We start from the raw sequence: 15,402 nt of genomic DNA, 5'->3' as shown, positions 1-15,402 counted from the left end.
ACCTCGTTCGACGGTGTTATTTAACAAAAGTATCGTAATTGCTCAGTTGGACAACAATAAAAATATGTCACCCTAAATGTATTCATCATTCCATTGCGTGTTAGCTTGTATAATAGCAATCCGGGTTGATTTCTCAAATCAAGTGCGATTTTAATCTCATCAGCAACGTAACTTGTCGAGCGAAGTATTTTCTCCAGTTTAATTGTATCAGAGAGGGTGTATATGACCATACAACCATACGGAACGTTTATAAATAATCACCAAGAGAATGCATTGTGTCTTATCTATGGGTATAAACATACGGTTGACTGCGTTTAATGGTAGAATGGGCGTATACAAATCAAAGGAGTGGGTTCGGTGTACACTGGATTGGTCCTCGCAAAATCAATCATCATTATTAATATTTCCCTCTTTATGCACGGATTTGGCTATGATTTTTTCCTGATCATTTATATTTATGCTAACAAGGCAATCAACTCAAACATAAAAAAATGAGTGAATCAAGTCTAAGAACAGCAAAACAAAATGGCCAATTTTAATACATAAATATCCATAACAGTACTACGTACATTATTACGTGTAAGTATATATAGACAAATATACAAAACATACCCGGCAGCCGTGGGTGCTGCATTTATGCAATAATTTATTAAGGTCAAAGTTCATCAAAAATATGGCAGGATCAAAACAAGATGAAAATAACTCAGTAATAATAGATGAAAATCAACAAACTAAGGAAGATACTGGGGGTGGTACATATGATGAACGGTAGTACAAGATTTTGTTTAACAGCGGACTAATCGATATGTCTGTAATGTTTTTTTGTTAGGCCTAGCGATGCTTCATTAGCCAGGCCTTTCAACGCACACAGTCACTCTCTTTTCTTTACCGACGATACTCGCTAACTAGCCTATAATAGGCCTAGTTAGGCTAAACTACACTAGGGGCCTACATTGGGATGCTAGAGGCCTAGCTTAGGCGATTTCTTTTGAAAAAGTGTATACTCTTTACTCGTTAGTCAGCGGATCCTATAGTATGCTGTCGTAACATTACACAGTGTGTGTATGTTTTTTATTTATTTTTTTTTTAGTTAGGCCCTCCTAGTTGTTGCGTAATCCTACGAAAAGGGAAATCCCCTACTATTACTAAACACCGCATCGCTCTAGTCTGCAGTGGCGCGTGCTGTTACTTAAGATTTCACCCAATGATTTGATTCTAAATAGATTTTTTTAAATTTAATTTTCTTATTTAAAAATACTTAAATATCTCTCTGCATAAATTAAAGTTCTTTGTCCTCTCTGTCTAACAATTAGGCCTATCCTTTGTTGTTTAATGTTATTTGTTAGCACATTTGTATTTTTTTAATCAACAGCCATTTTTAATCACTAAATTTAAGCAGCCCTAGTATAGTACTTGCTTTGTTATTGTATGTTTGTTAGCGCCTACAATTTTTAATTTATCATTCTGATTTTTTTTCGGTGTAAATAGGTATAAACTTCACAAATAAAAAAAATACAAAATTTGTATTCTTTTTCACCCTCTGTGGCAATATTTTGCCAAGTACTTCACTCAGTTTCTGAATGCTTTCATATCTTTGTTTTGTTTATCTAGGGATTGTGAGGAAGAGGTGCACGACACAAAATTATATTTTGACATCAGTGACAATAAGTGGCCCATCATCTATTCCCCAGAGTATAACATCGGATTTCTTGGTTTAGAAAAACTGCATCCATTTGACTCCGGCAAATGGGGAAAAGTTTATGGGTTTTTAAAAGGTAGTTTTTTAAACTATACATTTGATCTGGCTTAATTTGTAAGATTTTCCGCCTCAAAAAATGTGTTTAATACTATTATGTCCAAAAAATGTTATCAGAAAAAAAGTGTATGAAAAACTGTAATTTAAGGCAAAAATAGTCAAACAATGGGTGTGTGGTTAATTTTTTTTTTATTTGGTTAAAACATTATTTTTGTTGGGTCTTTTTTTTCTGTGGAAGTGAATAACTTACAAATTGAAACGTCTGATTTTATTATTCTTCATTTTTCATATTTTTAAATTTATTGTAAAAACTGTTTGGTGGGGAAGGGAGAGACAATACATCTTCAATTATAAACTAGAAAGCCACTCTGAGAGTGCATACCTCCGCCCACTGTAAAATTATCCTACATAAGATTTCTCCGGTAAAAAATATATATATACTGTATATATTTATGTGTGTCTTAATGCTGTTTGTGATTTAGGCTAATTTCACTACAAGCCTGTGTATGCAAGTTTGGTGTAATGGTTATGTATAAGCCTTTCAATTAACAATAGCTTCAGTTGACTAACAATAGAACAGCAACGCGAAAATCAAACGAGTGAATTTGAAAAGAAATAGGTTTTTTAAACTACTCGCATCAAAAAACTTGCACATTAAATCAAATTATGTTTTAAAATTACAAATCACAAATTATAACTCTTGCATCTTGTACAAAAATGAAGTTTTTTGGACAAGTAGTTCTCGAGAAAATGCAATTTCAGTTTACTTGTTACTTTAAGACTGCTCGCCGGCTTTTGAAAAATTCTGTCCTATCTTTTAACACTAGCAGGTCTGAAAGTGAAAAGTATACTAAAAAAAGTGGTCCAATATTGGGACCATGGTCCCAAATGGTCCCAAAATTTAATGGAATGGTCCTTGACCACATATCTATCTGTATATTCATATATTCAAGATCTTGTAAAACTTTTTGAGTAATCCTGCTAACAAACAAACAAACAAACACACGCTACCGATTACATATACTGTACCTCCTTGGCGGAGGTAAATAAATTATAAATATTATTATTAATAAAAATAGATGCAGGGATGTTAAGTGACGAAACTACAGTGCGTCCGCAAGAACCTACAGAAACTGACTTGAAAGTTGCTCACACAAAACGATATCTTAAAAGTTTACGAGTAGGTATCAATATTGTAGTAAATTTGATTTTTAGTAATTGTTTCACTTTGGTTTCTAAAGCTCTGTCTACACTATCAAACTGTTTGTGAAAAAAGTGTGATGTGCCCAAATATGGTAGTGATATGCCCAACTATTGTATTTTTGTAGTGATATGACATCATGTTTATACTGTGTATGGGCACATCATATTTTGTTGTCACATAAAGTTTGATAGTGTAGACAGGGCTTAAGAAAACACCGCCTAGCAACATTTTTCTTATTATTGCTTATTTATTTTATTAAGCACATTTCATTTTTGATAGCCAGACATCTTAAGCTCTGTCTACACTATCAAACTTTATGTGACAAAGAAATGTGATGTGCCCATAATTATATGGACACGATGATGTCATACTACTACCATATTTGGGCACATCACACTTTTTTATACAGTAAAACTAGTTTCTTAAAGCTTGGTTTTCACTAGGATACAAAGCAAGGACCTAAGCGCAACACAAGCGACTGTTTGAATTATCCATCAATTGTGATTGGTCAAATTGCGTAACTTGAAATTTACTTTACTTGTTGCATACACAGGTTAAAATTTAAAACTACTGTATAAATACACATCTTATTAGATCCTCTTTATATTACTGTTAGTTTGTGAGTTGCTAACTACGAAGTTTAAATTATTTACATTAAATTTCACGCTTTTTATTTTTTACTCTTTTTTTTTTACATATTTTGCAAAATATATTCACTTCACTTGGCCAATCAAATATTGAATTCTTCTGAAAAAAGAAAGACAATATATAGTAACTCCAACAGATTGTTGATGCAGTGTATCTATTAACATTATACATAGTGTATCTAGGCTAATAAAAAATATTCCTATGATACAGGTAGTATGTGACAAACATATGATGCTGTATCATACTGTAGACCTTTCTTAAAATACAATATGAGGTATCTGGTGCTTTAACTAGTAGAGGGGTCTGCTTTGACCTTTCAAATCTAGACAAATGGACAATAATTCCTATGATACAGATAATATGTGACAAACATATGTTGCTGTATCATACTGTATACCTTTCCTAACATACAGTATGAGGTATTGGGTGCTTTAAATAGTAGAGGGGGCTTCTCTGCTTTGACCTTTCAAATTAGACAAATGGACAATATTTCCTATCATACAGGTACAGTTATATGTGACAAACATATGCTGCTGTATCATACTGTATACCTTTCCTATGATAAGGTACCAGGTGCTTTAAATAGTAGAGGGGGTTTCTCCGCAATGACCTTTCAACTCTTTTCTTTCTGCAGGAGAATCTATTGGAAGGCCTGCCTGAGGTATTAGATTACTTTAAAACATAACTATTTTCCATCATTCTTCCATTCTACTACTAATGCTTTTCTAGATGTTTTCATGTTGTACAATGTTGCATGCTTCCATGTTATTACTTATGTTCCATGATTAGTTAAAAGCCTTGTTCACACTTGACAAAATTGGAAACTTTACCCACAAGGCCATGAGTACTTTTACTTTGACCATTGTTCGCACTTGGATGGATTACTCAATGATATTTCTAAGATTATATCATATTCACTGCCAGGAATTTAGTCAAATGCCTTGTATGCACTGGACTTGAAAAATGGTAAATCTATCTATGGAAACTTTACCCATAAGGCCATTTTTGCACTTGGACTTACTGAAGGTTTTTCCAAGATTGGAAATGTTCATCTGGATTTTATTAAAAACAAAACAAAAAAAGTAAATTTATCTAAATTGTCTTTCAATATTGTTTTTTTAATTTGAATAATTTTTTTAATTCAGTTGGTTTTTACCTATTTTTAACAGAATTTTACTTAAAAATAAAACTAATTCTTATTTCTGTATTTGGTTTTACAGTAATTATCAATACATTTAAATCTTGATATTACTATAATTACTAATATTTTTAATATTTTTTTTCAACGTTACTTATTCCATATTTAATGTATGTTCTTTTCCCTATCCCCATTTATTTGTTATGGCTATCATTTTGTTCAGTGAAGATTAAGGAGATTCTTTAAAGCTCTGTCTACACTGAAACTTTATGTGACAAACAAAATGTGTTGTGCCCATATATTGACACAATGACATATATCACATGACTACCATATTTGGTATTCATATCACTACCATATTTGGGCACTTGTTTGATAGTGTAAACAGAGCTTAAACAGTTTATGATTATGATATTTTGTTTTACTATTTATCAAATTATAACAAAATGTATAAAGTATTTGTATTTTATTGTGTGTCTTAAAGATTTTCTTTTTAGCATGATATTGTCAATCTGATGGAGTTATAATATTGTGTCTATAACCAAAATTAAATTAATATCCTGCCCAATATTGAAAAATGCATAAATAAATTGTCAGAAAAATAGCTACTTAAAATATGTACTAAGAACACAATAAAATAAATAAAAAACTCAGGGGTAAAGAACAGTAAATACATAATTTAAAATACTATGTTTCCTTTTCAAAAACATATACCATCATTGTGAACACCCCTTCCTCAAACTCCGCCCCCCCCCCCCTTCATCAAACTCCGCCCCCCCACTCTCCTAACATTTATGCAAGATTACATTTTCATTCTGCCTAGAATAAAACAAAAAATTGCATGCTAGCTAAATGTAGTATTACTGTAGATCTGAAACATATGTGTGATATACTGTAATTATGGCTTGGCATGCCATAAACTATATCAATTGCTATAGCAAAAAATAGGGGACTTTTTGTGCAATTATGTAAACTGTATCATATAACATCTAAATAACTTCCAGTCATTTGATTGGACGATTGTGGGTCACATGGCGTGCAATAGTACACACTATTAAACGACCGTTTAAAATTACTTTTTTTCATGTATGAACAAAAAAATCTGTTCGTGTTTGAAAAATATTTGGCTGGCATGTCATAATACTGTATCAGTTGCTATAGCAGAAAAGGGGACTTTTTGTGCAATTATGTAAACTGTACTTTACTAACATGTAGTGTTTACATAACCCAGATGTAAACATTGTACCCACTCATAGTGATTGCCATTGTAAAGAAAGTGGTGTCAAATTCCATCTATTTCCATAATGTTTGATGGCAGATAAGATTAATGTATTGTTGGAACCATATATTATTTAATGGTTGGTTGCACAATATTGGGTGAAGACTTTTATAAGTCATATAAAATAATAATTGATGTCACTGCACTTTTTTTTTTGGCACACTCATATTAATGAAAAACCTAGACTCAACAAAAACATGGAATCAATAATAGACTCTCCGCAAGATTTTAATGTCAAACCGACACCGAGAAGAACCATGCCATGAAACACGGACATTGAGAGTGGCCAAACCATTTTGAAATAAAATCTATGATCTTAAAATTCTAACCCTAACACTCTGTTGTGACATGATGAGAGAGTAGCCAAAAAAAACAGATCAATTTTCAGACAGACATTTTCTTTTTGAAAGACAGACAAAGATTATACACTGCAAGAACCTAACCAGCCTTTCTACTACCAATGGATTATAATGTCCGATCTCATAAAGTATTGACTTAAAACAATCCAGAATTTGCTTCAATTTTGGCTCAAAAGAAAATTGAAAAGACATACATGTAAAGTAGCTAGTCTAGTAACTAGCCTAAACAAAATATATAAAACTACTGTAGGCCCAAAAGTCTCTCTTACAATAAAGGAAGCGCTAACTATTACTACGTTGAAGTTGATTAAAATTGGAAAGTTTGCTCAGAGTAAAAGGAAAAAATTAAAATTAAACGAAAATTAATAAAAAACTTTCCAAAAAGAAAAAGTTCAGTCATTTATTAGTTAGATTACATATTATTCTTTTATAGAAAGAGGAATTGTTAATTAATAATTAATGCATCCAGTAATAAAAAGTGTATAGATTCTACTGATAAATCAATTTATTCAAAACTTAGACAATTTTCTTTTACATCAAACAGAACAAATAATTGTAAGTGTTACCTTTACTTTTAACAACCCTAAGTTTTAAGTTAATCTTTAAAAATCCGGCTTTTAATCAGTTAAAATCTGTGTGATTTGTTAATAGATCATTGACAGTGTCAAAAAGATTATCTGCTAATGTTACAATTAATCTCTTTCTGCTTAATCTTTAAACTTAATCCTGATGGACTTACTTTTAAATCCTCCTTGTCATTTAGGGACAATAATTACAGTGCTTCAAACATTGCAATATTTGATGCATTACTGTAGGTAAAAAGATTGCTTTAGATTTTGACTTTTCTAAGAATTTTGACAAATCAAATATGATTATGGAATATATGACAAATGCTTGTAATATTTTACTAATCAAGACAAGTGTTTCTTTTTTTACAAACAAAAATAATGACAAATGAACTTATTAAACATTTTAAAACCTAACATTTACAAAGATTTTAATCCTACAACAGTGTGTCAACCAGATCTCTTGTTTGTAATTTATTTAAACAAATTTCCATCGATGGCAATAAACCAACCGTTTTCTGACTGTTAAAATTTCTAGATGACAATCCTTTTTTTTTTAATGACAATGACATCAAACAATGTTAATTTTGTCAAATTTATATAGCGCTTTTAACAATCAACAGATTGTCCCAAAGCGCTTAAAATAAAAATGGGAGAATTTTAAACAGATTGAAATTACAAAGAATAAAAAAGATGGTTTTTTAAAAGGCTTTTGAAAACTTCAATAAAAGGTGCATTATGAAGTGAATTAGAAAGATTGTTCTACAGTTTGAGGAGCTGCAACTGCAAAGGCTCGGTCATCATTAGGAGCTGCAACTGCAAAGGCTCGGTCATCATTAGGAGCTGCAACTGCAAAGGCTCGGTCATCATTAGGTATTCAGGCAACTAAGAGAAACAAAACTACAGATTTTAACAACCTCTTAATTAAAAAAAAATTGCGGGAGCGGCCTATGCTGCAATAAAAAAAATCAGGCTTCGACTGGATTTGAACCCATGACCCTAGGATTGGTAACCAAGCAGCTTAACCACTAAGCTACAAACCTATGATAATATATACAGCATGATGGTGTGAAGTTTTCCTTTTTTGTCAAAGAAAAGTTAAAAAGAATTTGCTAGACATTTCAAAACCTACATAGCCTACTTTGCGCAACATCAAAATTCTAGAAAACATCAACATCCATGAAATAATAATAAGAAAACATTTATTATTTAATTAATTATCAACTTGATGAACAAATAAAAAATTGTTTTAAAATGTAATCTGGGACAAAAGCATGCTTATGTTTGTTATATAATATCTGTCTTTAAAATGAATGATTATTCAGCAAGATAATATATTATTTTTATGTTGTTTTTTTTTTTTCCTTTAGTGGAGTATTAACGTAGCCACAATAACTGAAGTCCCACCTGTGGCTATGTTGCCCAACTTTCTGGTGCAAAGAAAGGTGCTACGCCCTTTCCGCTTACAGGCCGGTGGTACAATTTTGGTAAGTTTTGCTTCTTTTAATTATTTTGAGGGTAGTGATACATTTTCACAATCTTGAAGCTGTAGGTGCTAATTGATTGAGTGGTGAGTGGCCAAGCAGTTAAGATAGTGGAACTGTAATACCTTGCCATATTAACATCGGCAAGGGTTCGAGCCTCACTCGCTCCATGGTTCTGGTGGAAGAACGAGTCTTCTCGGATAAAGACTATAAACCGTAGGTCCAGTGTACACATCTGTCTCATGTGCACTTAAAGAATCTAGTACATCTTTTGAGACGAGTAGGGGGTTAGCCCTGTGTACTAGTATACACACAGGCACTGTCACTCATCAAGAGGGCGCAAGGTGTAATGATCGTCAAAGTAAAGGTGGATCCAGGATTTTGAAATAGAGAAGGCCTAGGTCATAAAGACCGGCACACTTTGGGCCATTGTGCTGAAGCGAATTTAGTTAAACAACAATACACACATTTAAGTACTGAATGTTAGATGCACATGTTAGCCCCACTGACTGTTTGATCGTTCACCAAGCTCGGTGATTGGATTGCATTTGAGTTTGTTTTTATGTGAACGTATAGGAAAACAGGGATTAAGCGTGGCGCTTTATTTTTTTATTACGTATGTATTTCAATTCATTTTATCTAATTCCAAAATTCCCTGAATTATTTTATCTTTGCTTCTACAAATTTTATCTTTGATATATTATGTAAAAACCAAAAAAGTAATACTGCACTTTTCTGATATAGGCCGGTAAACTAGCCATGGAGCGTGGTTGGTCAATCAACGTTGGGGGCGGTTTTCATCATTGTTCAGGAGATAGGGGTGGTGGATTTTGTGCTTATGCAGATATAACGCTCACAATTAAGGTAAATATTAATCTAGTGTGAGTAATAAATGTTTCCTCTCTATGATGACCAGCTGAACAAATTATTGTTTTGTTAAATCATCCACTTATGGTATACTTCGCATGTAGATTTGTTTATTAGCAGTTTTGAGTCAACCTATATTTACCTGAACCATGGTGAGCTAATTAGGTGAACATTAAGACGTGATGGTGACCAGATTGAATCATTTTCAAGCAAACCCCAGGAGTTTGTTATTATATTGCCATATATTTGTGATTATTTCAATGTGCGATATCAGAGACTTTGGTGAGCTACTGTTTCATGCATGGCTAATCACAATAAAACCAATACAAAGTACTATTTCTATTTTATTTTTGTTTTCTGTACTCACCAGTCAGATCCATAAAGATCGTCGAGCATGACAGAAACTTCACTAAAATGTCTTTGACCTTGCACTGCTTTCTTTCTCCTCCTTTCTCTTTCTCCTTCTTCGTCTCTTTCTCTCTGCTTTTCTTGATACAAATCTTTCTTTCATTCTCTTCACTATGGGAAAAAAATAATGTCTTGTTAGATAAATGATAGCAAGTTGTTAACTCAATTTAAAACAACAGTGAGACTTTATAATTGTATGGAAGGTATAATTAAAGAATTAACTAGCCTATTGCTAGTATTATAACTCTATGACAGAACACAGTATGTTGGTAAAAAAGGAGAGATTAAGTGATAGATATTCTAACAAAAAAAATACAATACAATCTTTTGTCATCTAAAATCGAAGTATATTAAAAGTCTCGGGACAATTCTATAGTCGCAATCAGATACTGTAGGCCTTCTTCACCAGTACTTGGTACTACTACTACAGTGTATGGATAAATGACTGGTTGAGAGCAGGAACGTTAGTTGATCATACTCAGTACTATTTTTAGTTTACGATCATTCAAGAAATTATCTCTTGTAGCCGAGGAAAAGTGGTCCTTTATATACATCATTTTCCAAGAAAGCATGCTGTTATGCATTTATTTCTTTTATAGTTTTTACTTCAGCGAATGGAAGGCGTCAAGAAAGCAATGATCGTAGATCTTGACGCTCATCAAGGTAACGGCCATGAACGAGATTTTATGGGTGATGATCAGGTTTATATCATGGATGTATACAACAGACACATTTACCCCCATGATGGGTTTGCTAAAAGTAAGTTATTTTACAGAGAAGTGTTGTTAAATAATCTTGACTTCAAGAGTATCTAAAGCACATAGTTATAGTGAAATAAAAACAACACAGATTTTCTTAAGCAAAAAGAAAACGACTACAAATATAAAATACTGCAAAAATAAACAATAACAGAGATAAACCACTGAAAAAATAAAACAATGCTAAAAAATAAAACAACTACAACTACAAAAATAAAACAATGCAAAAATAAAAACAAGAGAAAAAATACTGCAAAAAATTAATCAAAAAATTAAAACGAAATAAAACCACTACAAAAATAAAACAATGCAAAAGAAATAACAATGCAAAAATTAAAACAGTACAAAAATAAAACAATGCAAAAATAAAAATACTGCTAGAAGAAAACCACTATAAAACCACAAGAGAAAAAGATGGAGGCTGTAGAACACTAAATAAAAAGTCACTATAAAACTGAAATACAGATTGCATGATGTTATTAAAATGTACAATATATTTAACGGAAATTTAATTTTTTAGGAGCAATTAATCGAAAGGTGGAATTGGAGATGTTTCTCGAAGACCCGTTCTATCTTGATCAAGTTAGCAGGTAATGTTCTACTAATATTTACAATCCATCTGGATTTGCTGCCAGTTCACTAGTACAAACAAATTAACCTCTAAGAAAATGGTACCATCTTTGTGTAAACCAGTCATAACATCTTAATTGCTTTAATTGTAATTGATTGACTGTGGAAACTAAGAATTAAATTAATTAAAACAATTCTCATTATTAGAAAATGGCCAGCAAACTGAACTTAACATTTTAAGTCATTTTTCTTTTTCCAATTAGAAATTTGGAAGCAGCGTTGAAAGAATTTACACCGGATGTGATTGTGTACAATGCTGGAACTGATATACTACAAGGCGACAGTTTGGGGGCGCTCTCAATAACACCGAAGGTAAACCAATTCATTAAAGTCTTCCACAACCACTCAACTTGAAATGGTTCTGGTTTAGCATTTTAAACTATTTTGAAAATAGTTTAAAATTAGAGAAATGTTGGTATAGATAATTTCCACTTTATCAAATTTTTGTTTCATCATCCTCAGGGCATTGTTGAAAGAGATGAGTATGTTTTCCAGGCGGCCATTAGCCGTGGTATTCCCATTGTCATGGTAACTTCGGGTGGATACCAAAGAAATAATGCTGAAATAATCGCAACGTCAATTCTCAACTTGCGTAATAAACATATTATTCGATGTGATGGTGCCACAGAAACCCAAGGTGTGAATCGGTGTTAATTTATATGGCATAAATAGATGCATGTACTGTCTACAAGCCTGTAGCCAGCACAGGTGGTTCTGTCTCTTTATCACCTTTTTCCTGTATATTCCAGCAGGAGGTACAAACAACTCTCCCAATACCATACCAGACACCTTTGGGTTTTTCAAACACACTGGAAAGTCTGATATTCTGAATGTGTTTTAAAAACGGATTTAGGGAACCTAAATTTTTTAACCTCAAGAAAATCCTGGTTTTGGGAGAATTTTCAGTTAGTCCGGTATTTGGAGAGTTGACTAATTGTAACTAGACTAGCTCATGAAGATTTTTTTTCAATCCTACGTACTTAACTGCCCCTTTTTGTTAAAAAAAAAATAACCCTTCAGTAACAGTACACTACTGGTTACGAGCTTGGTCTACCTGAAAATGAATACTTTATGTCCTATACTTTAAATGTTGGATCGGCCCTTGAACAACAAAAATATAGTGGACTATCATAACATTGAAAAATGCAAAGTACAATACTGAACAAGGAAAGAATTGACAAGATGATGTCACATTTGGAATTTATTTAACTCTCAGTTTTTTATTTGCTACAGAAAAATTACTCAGGGCGGCAGCAACATCAAGGAAGCCCGAACCAGTGGAAAGTGAACCAAAACGAGGTCTGTTCTCTCGCTTCTTTCGTAGTTCTCGGTTTTCTCAAAGTTCCTCTGCAACACCAGAATACATACCAGATGATGTCACTGAAGAGAAAGCAGCTTGCTCTGCATCACCAGAATACATACCAGATGATGTCACTGAAGAGAAAGCAGCTTGCTCTGCAACACCAGAATACATACCAGATGATGTCACTGAAGAGAAAGCAGCTTGTGGGAATCAAGAAACCTTAATTCATAATGAAGAAGCTGATGAACTAGTGGCAACATCTTCTGATAAAAACTCTGATGCGGTTTTAAAGAAGCTAAAAAGCTTAACAGTTTCTGATGAGCCTCAGAATTCATCAGAAGATAATCAAAGAGCATCAATTGGTGATGCAAAACAACAAAACTCATCCCTTGCAAAAGAATCACAACTTGCATCACCAGAGGACCCTCAGAATGTATTAGTAGATACATAGAGTTGATCAGTATAACTGAGGAGAAAAATTTGTAAAGTCACTACGGTACATCGCTGTGCTTCTTCAGAGATATTAGATATCATCATTTTCTTTCTCAATAAAACCACAGTTAATAAATTTCTTGATCTGCAACTTGGCAGTACTTGCTGGGCTGAAATCTACACCTAAGCTATTTGATATTTGGGCATATACAGTAACTACCATATTTGGGCTTACACACTTTTTTGTCAAAAGTACTGTTTTTTTTAACCATTAAATTTAAATTCTATAGATGACTATTAGAATAACTTCTATTATAAGAAAAAAATATATATGATAACAAGGTCTTTCTATAAAAACAAGTTGGCTTACACAAAAAATATGGTATTTCCCAAGTTAAGGCTGATACTTATCGTTATCGTCCTAGTGTGAATGGGCCTTAAGGCTGATACTTATATTATCTAAAAAAAATGTTATATTTATATTATGTAATACTGTTAAATGTTAGCATATTTATAATTATCTCAAAAAGTTAAAACATTTGTTTATGCAACTTAAATTATTGATGTAATATTGTAAATCTGTTGTTGTTTTAATCAAGTTTGTTTTTTTTTTAAATGTATTGTTATATTCGAGGACATTTATTCTTTTTCTATCAAAATAATCTTATTCCAAAATGATCACCACCAGAGCTACACAAAATTAGATATTATGTAATTGAAAAATTGATTGTTATAAAATAAGTATTACAGTAATAAAATGTATTGAGGTTTAATGTTTTTCTTGAAATGTGGGTAGGGTGGAGGTGGTATTACTTTACAGGGTGCTTTCAATTAAGAAGAAATACTTTAAAAAGCTTTAAACCTTGGTGTTATAATTATAAATGCAGTAATTAATATTTACTAATTAATATTAATGTAGAATGTTATATTTAGTGCAATATTATCTCTTGTAAGTATGAATATATTATTATACTGTAGTTTTCGATTATTTAATGTTTTTACAAAATATAAGTTGTTAAAGTACTAAACTAATCCAATTAAAGTTATATTCAAAATGTAATAATATTTACATACCGGGCATTTATTGTTCAGGAGGGTTTGTAGAGAGGTGTTTGTTCGAGGGAGGCGTTTATTTTTTTTGGGGGTATAATGGTAATATGCCTATTTTTTTTAGATATTTTTTTTTGTTTTCAGTAATAGTAAATTAATCACTGTCCCCCTGATACATGAAATAAATGAAAAAATACAACACAATATTAATATCAAGAAGTGATAAAGTGTATCAAAATGCTTGGTAAATTGTAGATCATGTCAATCAATGAATTCTGCTACAAATAGAAATGTGTTGTAAATTGTATATATATGTATGTGCCCCAGGGTGTTTATTCGAAGGGGGCCATTTATTCCAAATGATGTTCTAGGAATGGGTGGGGGGTGCGTTTATTTAAAGCAGGGTGTTTATTCGAAGGGGGCCATTTATTCCAAATGATGTTCTAGGAATGGGTGGGGGGTGCGTTTATTCAAAGCAAGGTGTTTATTCGTATAAATACGGTATTAATTTTTTTGTAATAATGTTATGTATGGTTTATACATTTTTATTATTATATATTATAATATATATTGTATGCGTCTTTGTTCATACTACTGTAGTTTCAGCCCTTGTTGGTGACGTGGGATATCTCTATTCTTCGTTTTGGTGCGGCGTGAACATCCAATTTCTCCCTTTTCAATATCTTGTTTTCACACAGTGCTTTGAGACTCTTGCTCTCTAAGAATTCATAAACTTTATAAAATCAGCATACAGATAATTTTGTTAGAAAATGATAAAAGAAAAAAAAACATTTTGCCATGCATGTCGTGTCATACCTATACTAGAGCTGGAATCTAGTTGGGAACAAAAATCAAAACATCCGCTGAACTACAGACAGTTAATCAAAGCAAAGGTTGTCAGTAAATTTTTTAAACATACATGCATCAATGTATTTTGTACAAATTGTTAACTATATTTTAAAAAACTATACAGGGTTATTGTACTAAAGATATAAAATCATGCAAATTGCATTCGGAAAATGTGATGACTGTTAACAATTTTTGTAATGAAGGATACTTTTGTAAATGCTTGCGAATAAAATTTATGAGAGTAGAGTAAATAAATGTTAAATTATACAAATGAAAGTGTCTGTAATAATTACGGACAACACTTCCTAATCAGGAGACACTCCTATTCTAAGGGACACTGTCTCATGAAATGAATGAGGGGCAATATATGTTTCAACACTACATTAAACAACAAGAGACACTTCTATTAAGGTGAGACTGTCTTATGAACGAGGGGAAACATTTTCTAACACTGCATTTAAACATTAATCAAGGGACACCCCTATTAAGGGGACACTGTCTCATAAATATAACGAGGGCTACGTTCAAATGTTGGGCCCTGAAGGTGTTCTCCATATAGAATTTTCCACTGTATGACAGTTTCAATACAAACATCTAGAAGTTTTAAAATCAACTTATCAGTTTAGGATAAACGCTATCAGACAAAACAGTGGAGGGTGGTTAACAAGTTT

At 32.2% G+C, this 15,402-nt stretch overlaps 2 protein-coding genes across 4 annotated transcripts in view; one reads left to right on the top strand and one right to left on the bottom strand.

Moving 5' to 3' along the window:
- Window positions 1-15,402, bottom strand: part of LOC140058856 (pleckstrin homology domain-containing family G member 7-like) — a 113,822-nt gene that overhangs the window by 80,866 nt on the left and 17,554 nt on the right. For 2 of the 3 annotated variants that reach the window (XM_072104618.1, XM_072104619.1), the window contains exon 2: window positions 9,669-9,820. The gene's annotated coding sequence lies outside the window, so the exon portion shown is untranslated. Of the gene's footprint in view, window positions 1-71; window positions 409-9,668; window positions 9,821-15,402 lie in introns of those variants that run through there. The other variant, XM_072104620.1, reaches the window with a different exon arrangement.
- On the top strand, window positions 651-15,022 carry LOC140058862 (histone deacetylase 11-like). Its single transcript, XM_072104627.1, has 10 exons — window positions 651-768; window positions 1,612-1,775; window positions 2,836-2,936; window positions 8,321-8,437; window positions 9,179-9,298; window positions 10,309-10,468; window positions 10,988-11,057; window positions 11,301-11,409; window positions 11,560-11,734; window positions 12,331-15,022. The coding sequence occupies exons 1-10, from the start codon at window positions 674-676 to the stop codon at window positions 12,849-12,851; spliced, it is 1,632 nt and encodes a 543-aa protein (XP_071960728.1). The 5' UTR covers window positions 651-673; the 3' UTR covers window positions 12,852-15,022.

Source organism: Antedon mediterranea, chromosome 9 (genome assembly GCF_964355755.1).
Source record: "Antedon mediterranea chromosome 9, ecAntMedi1.1, whole genome shotgun sequence".
NCBI classification, from domain to species: Eukaryota; Metazoa; Echinodermata; class Crinoidea; order Comatulida; family Antedonidae; genus Antedon; species Antedon mediterranea.
The sequence above is the reverse complement of the archived record's forward strand: the minus strand, read 5'-3'. Positions and strand labels throughout refer to the sequence as shown.